General features: G+C 34.8%; 2 protein-coding genes and 2 non-coding genes across 4 annotated transcripts; all 4 read right to left on the bottom strand.

Annotated features, from left to right (window-relative positions):
* Nucleotides 1-3949: 3949 nt before the first annotated feature.
* LOC142629322 (proteasome subunit beta type-5-like) lies at nucleotides 3950-6105 on the bottom strand. Its single transcript, XM_075803285.1, has 4 exons — nucleotides 5595-6105; nucleotides 5405-5508; nucleotides 4386-4460; nucleotides 3950-4309 (listed from the first exon to the last, which is right to left on the bottom strand). The coding sequence occupies exons 1-4, from the start codon at nucleotides 5600-5602 to the stop codon at nucleotides 4182-4184; spliced, it is 315 nt and encodes a 104-aa protein (XP_075659400.1). The 5' UTR covers nucleotides 5603-6105; the 3' UTR covers nucleotides 3950-4181.
* A 27-nt stretch (nucleotides 6106-6132) lies between these two features.
* LOC142629321 (proteasome subunit beta type-5-B-like) lies at nucleotides 6133-8042 on the bottom strand. The gene is made up of 3 exons (XM_075803284.1): nucleotides 7891-8042; nucleotides 7637-7766; nucleotides 6133-7066 (listed from the first exon to the last, which is right to left on the bottom strand). Exons 1-3 carry the CDS (start codon nucleotides 8017-8019, stop codon nucleotides 7008-7010), a joined length of 318 nt encoding a protein of 105 aa, XP_075659399.1. The 5' UTR covers nucleotides 8020-8042; the 3' UTR covers nucleotides 6133-7007.
* A 1759-nt stretch (nucleotides 8043-9801) lies between these two features.
* On the bottom strand, nucleotides 9802-9884 carry TRNAL-UAA (transfer RNA leucine (anticodon UAA)). Its single transcript has one exon. It is a non-coding gene; the product is annotated as a tRNA-Leu (tRNA).
* A 3002-nt stretch (nucleotides 9885-12886) lies between these two features.
* Nucleotides 12887-12969, bottom strand: TRNAL-UAA (transfer RNA leucine (anticodon UAA)). Its single transcript has one exon. It is a non-coding gene; the product is annotated as a tRNA-Leu (tRNA).
* Nucleotides 12970-13419: the final 450 nt, after the last annotated feature.

Raw genomic sequence — 13419 nt, forward strand, 5'->3', positions numbered from 1 at the left:
AGAGAGAGGACATGTCCTTTCCACCTTGTACTACTGTTTTTGTTTTGTTTTGTTTTTGGGTAAGTATTTTACCATTATTTTGTTATCCTTTGTGTCTTGGTTATAAGTTGTGAGTGGGATCTATAAATTAATTAATCTGTCTAAATGATATATAGCATGTGATTATGGGAGAGTTGCATGTGCTCATTACCCTCATTTGGCTTATGTTAAAAACGGTATTTGGTGATGTCTCTCATGTCACTATTACATCTCACAAGTATACTTTTTCTTAGTTCATCTTTGTTTTTTTGAAAAAGTTAACAAATATTCTAAAAGTAATGGTTTATGAAATTTTAAAAAAAAAAAATTGTAAAGAGAAAAAAGAAATTATTTTTTTTACAAATTTTTTATATTTTTCATAAAAATAATATCAAAACTTTTTAAAGATCTATTAACAAATGCTGCAATAACACCTGTCAATTGAACATTTAAAAAAAAATTTAGAGGGGACAGTATCAAAAATGAAATACCAGCACGTAATGATCACTAATATTTTCTATTCGGAAGCAATATTCCTGGACAAAAGGATTGAAAAGAGTTTGGAGTAGAAAAGAGTTGTTTGCTTTGTACTAAAGGGATCTAAATGGATGTAGCATGAATTGAACTCTAATCCAAAATCAAACTTCATTTGTTCAACTAGATTATGAAACTATGGGTCCCATATATGTAGATAATATTAGCGATCTCAACAAAAACATTCCATTGGTCTCAACTAAACCTACTGTCATTAGCAGTGTCTCCACTAAAAACACCTCTCCAACCTGGATTAACTTTTCTCTCTCCTTCTCCTCCATCACCTTCTAGGTGTCTTGCTTATCTCTTCTGACAGAGATTTGTAGAGATGTTCAGTATGCCAGAAGGCTGCAGAGCAGAGCTCATGATGAGTGCCTCATTTGTGACCTGTCGTTTAAGCACAAATCTGTTTAGTGGAATAGATAAAAGAGAAATTATATGCCACGACATTTTTACAATACCGTTATTTTTTAAATTGTTTTTAATTGTGACAATACTATTGTTTTTGATTGTGATGGTCCTAATATAATGTTTTATCATTTTATTCGGACCTATAAAGGAACCGACAACATCTCAAAACTCAACTGTTGTGAAAATGTTACAACTCTAGATATATATAATAGAGAAATGCTATATTTACAACACTTTCACAATAAATACTATGTGACAAGTTATTATTGATAGATAAAAAAGTAATTTCAATTGTGAATTTAAATTAAAACTAATAACAATTTGTCACCTAAAATTTATTGTAAAAGTGTTGATGCGGCCTAAAATTTATTATAAAGGTGTTGAAATCTACCAATTCTTTAAATAATATATCTGATTTGAATGCACGTGGACTTTCAAAAGATATAAGCCACCTGGTGGCCCATTCTAAATAGTGTATTAGCATAAACCTTGGGTACAACTACAAGTCTACTATTAAGGACTCTCGTTTTCTTTTCTTTTTTTGAGAGAGAGAGAGAGAGAGAGAGAGAGAGAGAGAGAGAGAGAGAGAGAGAGAGAGAGAGAGAGAGAGAGAGAGAGAGAGAGAGAAGGGGCGGTGGGGGAGAGGTGGGGGTGGTTAGGTGGAATTACAAAAATTAATCCCTGACCTACCCTAAACCATCCGGGGCTCCCTAGTTTAAACAATGTTAGAGCATCTCCAATAGGCTCTCTAAAACCAATTTTAGAGATTAAACACATGAAAAACAACTTCCAACAGCCTCTCTAACTCTAAATTTATTTTTAGAGTTGCTACAGTAGCTCTCTTGAAGATGAGAGCAATGTAACAATTACTGTAACAACTCTAAACATTATTATCCCTTAAAATAATCACCCAATTGAATAAAAAATTATTTTTTCCTCTTTCCTCCATTTCTCTTTCTTCCTCACTCTCTTTCTCTTTTCTATATCTCAACGGCTACAAAACACAGAACACAATCCAAACACAAACAATTTTTCTCATAAACCAAATGAAATCAGAAAAATAAAAGGAAAAGAGGAAAAAAAGAAAAGAGAGAGACCCATATGGTTTTTGTTCTCCACTGGCTCTCTCTCTCTCTCTCAAATGAGATTTTTCATATTTACGAACTTTGGTTTGTGATGGTCCATGGAGTTATAAAATTATGCAAGAGGTATGTGGTGAGAAATTAACTATGTACTGTCACGAGTACAAGAAGTAGAAAAACAAGAACAAAAGTGAAAGAGAGAGGAGAAAGAGAAAGAGAAAGAGAGAGCTACTAGGTGTTCTGGAGTGAAGTAGAAAAGCAAAAACAAAAGTGAAAAAGTTGAAGATAAAGAGGAGAGTGAGTGTAAGTGCACAATTTGTACCCAATCCAATTCCTAGATGGACTCAGACCCAAAGAGTCTTATACAATGAAATTTGTAGAGTATGGGTTTGAAACCTAAGTTAGGGATATTGGAGAGTTAATAAACAGGCTCGAATGCTACGATCTATGCAAATAATAGATAAATATGACAAAAAACTCTCCTCGGACGTAAGCCGAGGACCACTTATATTGTCTTTCTTTCTTTAAGCAAAATATTACAATTTTAGTTTCAAAAAAGGTCCCCCCCTCTTCATACCTCTCTCGTCTTCTTATATCCCTCTTCTTCTTCCACGTGTAATACAGATTTTCCAAATAGATACTTGTCCCATCAACCACCTTCTTGAAGTCTTCAAATAATAGTTGAAAGGCTGAATATTACTGTTCAGAGGTCATTCCTCCATTAATGCAGCCAGGAAGGTAGGTGCAGGGTCTTTAATGCAGTGGTAGCAGTTTTTTTCTCTTTTGATATTTCTCACACGTTCTTCCTTCTAACCACTATGTGGATCACGTCTTTACCCAATAAATCTTCCGAAAATCTGTCTCTAAATCCCTTGGTACATCCCATGACCTTTACTAGGCCCGTCCGAGGAGGTACACTTCCTCGGACGACTCCTTCACCTCTCGTAGTGTGAACTGGTCTGTGGGCCTCAAAGATTCTGCTTTGACGGACTTACACCAACAAACCAGGCCCAAGGCCCAAATACGCATTTTATTTATTTTACCCCCACAGTGGGTATACGTGTGTGAGGAGAAAAAGATAAGAAAAAGAAAAGAAGAAGAAAAAACGTATAGATGAAAAAAATAAAGAGAAAAAGGAAAATAAAATGAAAAATAAGAAATCAAAATTGAGAAATGTTATCACAATATTTTCTCAATAAATTATAAGTGATGGGCCGTTATTAGCTAATATTGATAAGTAAAAAAATAATTTCAGTGGTGGGTTCAAATTAAAATTAGTAACAACTTACCACATTTAATTTTTTTGTGAAATTATTGCAAAAATGTTGTAAACGTGACACTTCTCATTAAAATTAGATGATCTTATATCTTAGCAAGTGCTCAATGATATTTGTTAAAAAAACATTATTGGAAAATTTAAAAATATTTCCATTGAAAGATTAAAAAATATAGATGTTGAGAATTTGAAATATATATCTATTATGAACGGATGAAGGAAGATTAAAAAAAGAATAAAGAAATAATGAAGAAATAATATTTTAATGGAATAGAAAAAAGATAGAATCTTTTGAAAAGTGTATTTAAAAAAGTAAGTAGATAAAAGTTACTGTACATACTCCAAAGAGTACAAAAATTTGGAGAGATGGCTGGAGATGCTCTTATTGCACCTCTTAAGTTTCTAGTTACTAACCCTCTCTCATTCAGCCGAAAGAAGGGTTAGTAACCTCTCAAATCAAAGGAGGTCCCTCAGCACCGGTCCCCCACCATAGTCATTGACCCAATAAGTCAATCCTCACCAATGCGGCAATGCCCCACAAGAGCTATTGCAAGAGTTTTATTATGTATTTCCATGAACACAGAGATAAGTAGATAACTAAAATCAGAGGGAGAGAGAGAGAGAGAGAGAGATTAATATAGTAAAATCAATTAGAGTTTGATTAAAATTTGTGAACATCAGCAACAACAAACTGCCCAACAAAACTATATAGCCATGAATAATGGGGCTCCGATAACCTTAAAGACTAGTCTATCCATAAATTGTTTCAAAGACCAACAGATCATACATGTGCTTGAAGGATTTTCTGGCTAGGAAGCATGTCTAGGAATCTACAGTAGGGTCCAAGTACAGAAGGAACCTTATGCCCCAGCTACTCCAACCATTTCCTGTTCCACTGTACTTGGCATAACCGGATAGTATTTGTAATGAAGTTCTCCAACATCATCACCAGAAAGCTTCTTCCATCCACTGGGCCCCACATAATAAACTGATAAAAAGAACAAGCTTAAATCATATTGTGATCATGGATGTGTGGTGTTCACAGAGAGAGAGAGAGAGAGTACCGCTAGCAACTCCACCACTGGCTCCATCATGGAATGTTGCATGATAAATAGACCTTCTAGCCAACTCTGCAACTTCTTCAATTGACATATCACAGTGAATCAGTGATAGCTGGTGTAAGCAGCAGCACACCATAGAAAACAAATCTATATATATATATATATATATATATATGTATGTATGTATGTATAAGAATACATTTGACTCAAATAAATTTGGCACAAAATGCAAGATAATGGAACAGAAAAAATATAAATTATTTCGTTAAAAAATAATACTAAAGAAAGAAAAGAAGGGCTCAAATTAACATAAAAGGTGTGGAATAAGGAAAAGCAGTATAAGGCAGCATGCTCCTATGCTTATGCAAGTCATACAAGTTTGTTCTACAAATTGAAAAACTTTAAACAATATGAACACGGCTGGCCTGTTTGGCCAAGTTCCTAGATAGTGGCATCCTGTATACACCTCAATTCTCAAGCATCTTGTACATTGTATGCTATATAAATTGATCAAGTGCAGAATTGCAAAAAACAAAGCACCTATATTATTGCCTGCAATTACAACATTCTAGTAGTTGTTTCAATATTTAGTCCACAGTCCAGTCCTCCCATACATCCATAAACCTTGACAAAAAGCAGGGAGGAGTTGGGTGGAAGCAGCATATCGGTGCCCAAAAGCAAAATTCAAGCCCAAAAGTAAAAAAATTTCAGAGTCCTTTGTTTTTATTTTATATTGGTAAGTTACACACATGCCCAGTGGGTCTTGAACCCACAATTTTATCCTACACCTAGCACTTATAAGGGGAGGAGGTGCCAGGTGAGCTAGAGCTCAGTGGCTAGATTTTTCTTTCCTTAATATATGTTTTAATTTTTTGCTCTTGTATCTGATATTTCAAGGAAAATAATACCACCTACTTCCAATCAATTTCACAAAATACTGTCAATAATGCAACATTATTGTTTCCTACAACAAATTTCAAGTACATTACTAGGCAAGATAGAATAATGGGGAAGGCACACACCCATTATCCAGGACACCATAAGCATAGGGTGAACCAGATCCAACCGAAAATCACGTTCCTTTGAGCCTTCCTCCTTCACTGTCCACATAATATAGTCCAGGACCCTATAATCCCATAGAAAATACATATTATAAGAGACTGATTAAGAGAAAATGTGAAAACATGATATAATACATTCATATGTTTTTACCGTTTCATCCCATCCAGCAATCATGGTCCCAACAGACAGAACCATTCCACGGTAAGAGTACAGAATGTTTGCCAACAACTTTGATGCCCCGGTAACTGAAATTCTGCGCTTGTTTGCCGATTCATGCAGTTGGCACTAAATAATGCCAAGAAAGCGTCAATTAGGATGTGACAAAAGAACAAAAACATAAAAATATTGGGTTTCAAAGGTTCCATAAGAATATGGAACTCCCTGTGTCATATTCACACCAGGTCATGCCCAGGAGACCAAACCTTTTTCTCTGGCTAGGCTATGGTCTCTTCATTGGGCCATGGCAATTGGCAAGCCACCACTTAAATAATTAAGATAATTAAGAAACATGCCTATCTCACTTCACATAAACAGTCAAATTAGAGGTGAATCTTTAACCAATCATATTCATTTTCCTTATTGGGAGAGATTATTATTATTTCTACCATTTCCAAGATTCATCATTGAAAAGAAGTAAGGAATAAGTGTCATGATGAAAACACATGTAATTTTTTTTATTTAAAAAAGGAAAAAGGAAAAAGAAAAAAAGGTCAAGATAACCCAGTATGTAGAAACCACCACCATTACACTTTCTAACCAACGATACTCTCAGCCATTGAATGAATATTGAAATCCATTATTGTTTTTTTTGTATAAACAAAGCATTAAACTTCACTATACTAAAAAAGTTCGCTGAACACCTTCAACTTTGCTTGACAACATCAGCGCCACAAAGTAGACAGCAAAGAGTTAAAGATACTAATCTATCATAATAGATATATATATATATATATATATATATATATATATATATATGGACAAAGTTTAGCTACAATGTTAGTTGTAGCTTAAGGCTACAAACTTACCCAATATCTTTTTATTGGAAGTGAATTTTGAGAAATCTACCATTGGATTACATCTTCTTATTATATCGTCCATGCTTGCAAAATTTCTAAAAAATTAAAAATTAATAGTTATGTCATCAATAAATTGTTTAAATTGCAAGTTTTTGTAGTTTAAAATTATGCATAATATATAAACATATAGATTATATAGTAAATAATATCCGATTGACACAAAATTTGGCATGTGTAATAAAAGCATGTAAAACATGCAATTCAATGGTTAGATTTTCAAAATATGTAGTAACGTTTATTTTATTGAGTAAAGTTGTAGCCTTAGGCTACAATAAATTTTGTAGCTAAACTTTGTCCTATATATATTCACTGACTCAAAATTGTTTGTACCCAACATGCCATAGATTACAATCACTGATTCACTGACTCAAAATTATTTGTAGCCAACATGCCTGAAACTATATACTATAAATTTGGGGGGAAAAAAAAACATAAAATATTTAAATACATTTCCTTAATGCACAGATTTCTGTTGCAAAACTGACAATCAGCAGCTCCTCCAGCCATAGTGCCAAGCATGTAAGGATTGATTTCGATGCAGCATGGCTTTCACATCCAAAAACAACACAATCAAACACTACAATTAATGTTACTTGCAACATTATTTGGTCAACTATCTCAAACAGGAACACATACAGGCTATGCTTTTTAAACTAAAAAAGGAAATTGTTAAGACCAAGCAAGTGTGAGCATGTTTGTGTGACCAACCCTTGGGTTTGTCTAGTAGTTCCCAAGGCCTCGTGAGAATAGTCAGGTGCTCAAATTGAGTAAGTCTAGTGCTACAAACTTTTCCACAACTTTTCTGTATGGCAAATTGTGAGTGGTGAAAATAAAATAGTGGGTGCATGATTTCACTACTCACGAGTTGCCACATAACAAAATTGTGGAAAAGTTTGTGGCACTAGATTTATTTGCTCAAATTCTAGACGCCCACATTACAACAATAACAAAACCTTAATCCCAAATTCTAGACACCCAAGATAGGGGAAAAAAAGAAGAGGAAGGATGGTCATCAACAAGTCTAGTTTCTACAATGAAACGCGATAGGTACAAAAATCAGCATCCAAAACCTATTATTTAAAAGATCAAAAAAGAATGAACAGAAATATAACATACAGATATAGCCGCCCATGCTAGCTCGAGAATCAGCAGCAACCATAACACCCTCTTTGAATATGAATGCAAGTGTAGTTGTTCCCTTTGCTGGCTTCACCATTTGTATAGCCTCTTTCTGAAATCCATCAAACTGAAACAACAAAAGGGTTAAACAAACTAAGTTCATATAATATTTCAGCCAATAAAAGATTCTACTTTCTTTTCCCTCATGTGAAAATGAAATTAGACAAAATACTAAACACATTCAAACTCACATCGATAGTACTAGGAGGAAGCTCAAAGGATGGGGTGGCTGAAAACCCATCAAGAAATTCACTGCTCGAGCTCGACCCAAAGTGCGGTGGTTGTGCAGTTGATCCAAGACCACCAAAATCAAGCTTCATGCTTTTATAATAAACTGTAACAAGTAATGGGTTTCAGTCTACAAATCATTACACAAAAATAAACATAAAATCAAAGCTTTAACAAGCTATTTCCACAACCTTCGGGAATTGGGTAAACATGGATTGGGTTTTGTTTAGTATACAAAGTCGTTTATCCAAGCCCATATTGAATGGTATCAGAAATGGGTAAGCATTTGTTTGGGTTGACTTCATTAGCAGTAGGCTAAAAGAAAAGCGTTTTCAAGGGCTTTTGGGCCTTCAACAGCCCCTTTTATTTTTTTGGTGGTTTTGATAATTAAGACAAGGTTGGGTAGTGAGTGTGGTATCTCAAAAAGTTTTATCTCCCAACCAATTTTGGAGGAAAATTCATTTAACTTACTTTGTGTCGATTGTGATTAAAGTGATAAAACCATCCACACATTCTTTTAGTCACATGATTTAATGACTTACTGATGACTTAAATAATATGTGTGAATAGTTTTATAAGATGCTACGTAATGAGTTGAAATAAATTCCTTCAAATTGGCTCAAATGAAAACTCTATTCCTTATGTAATAAGTCACGAGCATGTGGGGTTCACGTTTGCAAATGTAACATATTAGAAGAGTGTTGTAAATACATAGGGGTGGTAATGTATGTCATAATTTGCAAATACGACACAGTTATTTGTGGGTTAGTGTTTAGTATAAATGGATTTATGACAAAGTGAGTCGACATGCTTTAACGTGATTAATATATTGGTCAATTATGTGTTAACCTACTTAACCCACAAATAACCGGAGTCCGAAAATGACCCTGATTCATATGAAAAATGTCATTTTTATCCAATATAAATATAATAAAGTAAGTAAAATAATTTTAATGGTTATATTGGCAAATTCTTCATTGAAACTAATGTTCTCTACCCTTTTACAAAAAACAAAGAAAAAATAAAATCTTTTTTTTTTTACTTTTTTTTTCTTAGATTGTATATTAAATAGGTTGAAATGAGTTGTATTTGCTTAATAAACGAGTTGTGTCGAGGTTAAGGGATTTTGACACAATTATTAAATGGATTACATTAGGGTTGGATTATATGTATTGTAATACTCTTACCATAGGTCCATAACACAACAAACACAAACAAATTGTCAACTATATACACTTGTTGCACAATGCGATTTTAGCCAGCGTGCGTTTTATGAGTATTGAGGGGCTCAATTCATAAATCTCTTGTTATCAAATAAAGACACTTCAATCTTCCGTATATCATGAAAAGGAAAGGGGTTTATAGGAAATGGAAAATGTTACCGTCAGTTGTACAGTCCGTGAAACCCAATATGTCTGCAATGAACCCAAAAAATGTTGCTTTCGACTCCTGTCCTCAGCCGAAAAAAAGGAGTTTTAACTCATCAACTATCATAGATGCTTTTGGAAAGGTGCGGTGGGGTTAAGGAATTGAGCCATATCACAAGAGGAGGACAACAAAAAAATTTACTTCAAGTACGCAACAAATACTTCAAACCATACCGTAGGGAAATAGTAATCTTGATTAGCTCAGATATGAGTAGAAAACATCTATTATCAAAAACAAAGAGTAGAAAACATCTGGCAATCGTAGTTCTTCCAATGAAACTTGCGAAATTTTCCAACTTCTCTAGTTGGGCTCCTTTATTAGGCACAGCCCAACTAGAGCATGATATTAACACTGGGTTTGGAGTCTTTGGACCATTGTTTCTTAATATGGATCTGCCTGACAATTGCCCAAAACTTAGAAAACAAAATAAACGTTTTGTGCAAAAGTGCTGGCTATGGGGTTCGAACCCATGCGCACTTATGTGCAGAAGATCTTAAGTCTTCCCCCTTAACCTCTCGGGCAAACCAGCTTGTACATTGAGTCATATCATTGTTGAGGAACCAATGGCAAATCTCTAAGTGCAAAGATAGGTGTACAATTAAAATTTCTGACCAATTACAAGTTGCCGAATTATTTCATCAAATTCATGTAGCATGTTTAAAGTGGCAAATAATAAGATACAATATCTACTACAAAAATTCAGAAACCAAAGGAAAATTTTCTGAGTGCCACTCAATAAAAATTAGAAAGAATAACTAAAATACAATCACAAGTCAACACACGTTGATATTTTAATTTAAAATTGATAGGTGTTTGAATTAAGTTTAGTTTGTCCATGGTAGTCGTCCATGACCAGATTGCGTTTAGAGCATTTTGTAAAGAACGAAGCCCAACAAAAGCACCACAAACGTGAACAAGGTCCGTCCAACAAAAGCTAATATTCCAAATAAGAATGGTCATCCATGGCACAAGGACATGGATGACCAAACAACACTTAGATAATTTCAAAGGAAACTTTTTATGGATCAATCTTCAATGCAATCAGACCACGATATGTAATTCCAAAACGTGGGGACGATTCCCCGAAATCCGTTCCATATTCTCCATTAACTCCACACATCCTCTATGATGATAGTCGATCAGAACAAGTAGACCCACTCCTAACTCTTTATAAAATGATTAAGTCTCATTCAACCAAGGTAAGTTCTACTATTCTCTAATTCATCATTCTTGTGTTCAAAAGAGAAAATTAACTTAACCATCAAAGGATCATTGGTCAGTTCACACCGATCACCCCTGACAGTCTTTCTCTTTCTCTTCAGGTCATCAAGTCATCACCGTAACTCAAAGCATTCAACCTACTAAATTTTGAGCATCATCAAAGATAACATAAATAGTCTAATTGAATGATGTCATGTGTTATTTAAATTAAGACACTTTGGCTAATCACACAATGTCACAAGTTTCTTGTAGAACAAGACATAAAGTCCATTCATTTAAATTTACACGTGTCACCAATGAGAGTCAACCATGTGTCTTTAAATCTCTTCAAAACTCCTATAAATAGAGGTCATCCTTAGTCAAATGGAAACACATTTAGAAGTCTCGAAACTCTGCCATGATCAAGCTCTAAAGCATCCAAAGATCTTCAAGAACCTCCCTCATAAATCTTCAAAAACAAAGAACATTCATCCAATCATCCTTCCAAGTTTGAGAGTTCTATTGGAATTAAATTTCAAAGCCTCCAGAAACTTCAAAGACTTTAATCCATTGACCCTTCATCAAATTCAAGTTCTAAAGCCCCTAATAACTTCCACCACAAATCTTCAAAAATCAAAATCATTAGAAAAACACACAAAGAACATGAAGAACGAGAAATCTCTATTAAGTGCATAGCCAAAGATTAATTGCAATTCCATCATAAAGATCTCCAAGCCGTCTTCCATCCAAAGTGGAAGACATTTGTGTTTGAATCAATATTGTATTGGCATAATATTTGAATAAAATATTTTTCTAAGAAGATCCAATTAGAAGATTATTCTGTTGTAATATAATTTAAATATAAAGAATATATTACACCCACAAAATCATTGAATAATAAATTACATTTGCTAAATATTTTCGACTGTTTATTTTCTAAACTTAAGATTTTTTTTAGGATTTTTTTTTAATAACTATAAAAACCAAACTATATTATTAGTTAGTCAAGGTTTGAAACAAATTTGGTATCTAACAAATCGAGTCCAATGGACTCGATTTTGGAATGCTAAATCGAGTGAACTAAACTCGATTTCATCGTCGTTCGTAGCTGATGTGGACAAAATGTCCACGTCGGCATAGAACTCGAGTCCACAGGACTCGAGTTCTGTCAAATAAAAATCGAGCCCTATGGACTCGATTTAGTACCACACCCAGAGATCAAAACCCAGAGATCAGCAAAACCAAAAGAAGCAACGACGATTTAGTACCACACCCAGAAATCAAAACCCAGAGATTAGCAAAAACCCAAAGAAGCAATGATGCAAAACCTAGCGCCGAATCCGACCAAACCCAGCAACTTAAGCGCCGATTCTCGCCGCCGCTCCAGTGGAGGAGAAGAACTCGTACCCAGCAAAGCAACGACGATTTAGTACCACACCCAGAAATCAAAACCCAGAGATCAACAAAACCCAAAGAAATGATGCAAAACCTGGCGCCGATTCAGACCAAACCCAGCAACCCAGGCACCGATTCTCACCGCCGCTCCAGTGGAGGAGAAGAACATATACCCAGCAACCCAGGCGCCGATTCCGACTAAACCCAAGCGGCGAAAATTTCAAGCGATGGAAATCGGCATAAGTGGAAAGTAGCGATGGAAACTTCAGGCGAAAACTTCAGGAGAATGGGTTTGATTTATTTTGGATTTGATTAGTTCATAGGTTTTTGGGGCTTGGTTGAAAGAAGTAAAAAAGGGAAAGGAAGAATCGGTTGCTGAAAGAGTTTGAGTGCTGAAACAAAAAGAAATCGAGTCCATAGGACTCAATTTCTATGCCAACGTGGACCAAATGTCCACATCAGCTAACACGTTGTTGAAATCGACTTCAGCGCACTCGATTTAACATTTCAAAATCAAGCCCCAAATACTCGATTTGTTAGATACCAAATTTATTTCAAACATTGGCTAACTAATAATATTGTTTGGTTTTTATACTTATTTTTTAAAAAAATCCTTTTTTTTTATGTTTAAAGTGGGGTTAAGGTCCTTGAAGGATTTGATTCATATCACGAGTCACGACACGAGTGGAGGACCCCAAAAAAAACCTTTATGGAACAAATACTTCAAGCTATACTGTAGGGTAATAATCAGCTTTGCTGATATGAGCAAAAAACATCTGGCAATCGTAGTTGTTGTCTAGTTGGGCTCCTTTATTCGGCAGAACCCAAGGAGCAATGATATGATTTGACACTGGATTTGGACCATTTTGTTAAAATGGAGCTGCCTGAAAAATACCCAAAACTTAGGAAACAATATAAATGTTTTTTGTGCAAAAGTGCTGGCTATGGGGTTCGAACCCATGCGCACTTATGTGCAGAAGATCTTAAGTCTTCCCCCTTAACCTCTCGGGCAAACCAGCTAGTACATCAATGAAACGCAAAAATATCAATCATAATATATACTTAGAAAAATTAAATAATGTCTCGACCCCATCATGGACAGCTGCTTGTAATTGCAATTAGGAACACAGCCCATCAAACTTTTGGAGTCACATCATCGCATGCATTAGTTGAATTAGTTTTCATGCGAAGAACGTGGACATGCACTTGCGACAAATGATCACAGGCAATCTATGACCCCGACCCTCCAACTGTATCTCTGCTTACAGTTCTGAATAATAATACTACTACAATCTCACGTTCATTTTTTGTTGACTAGACATAGACTTTACGCCTACTATCACGTTTGTTCAATGCTACACAATTGACAATACACTACGTTCACAATTGGGGTACAAGTTGATATCTTGTTTTGAATACGTACTTCTTCTTTTTTCCTTTTTTAGATTTACAAATATATTCTATTTTCC

Source organism: Castanea sativa, chromosome 3 (genome assembly GCF_040712315.1).
Source record: "Castanea sativa cultivar Marrone di Chiusa Pesio chromosome 3, ASM4071231v1".
NCBI lineage: Eukaryota > Viridiplantae > Streptophyta > Magnoliopsida > Fagales > Fagaceae > Castanea > Castanea sativa.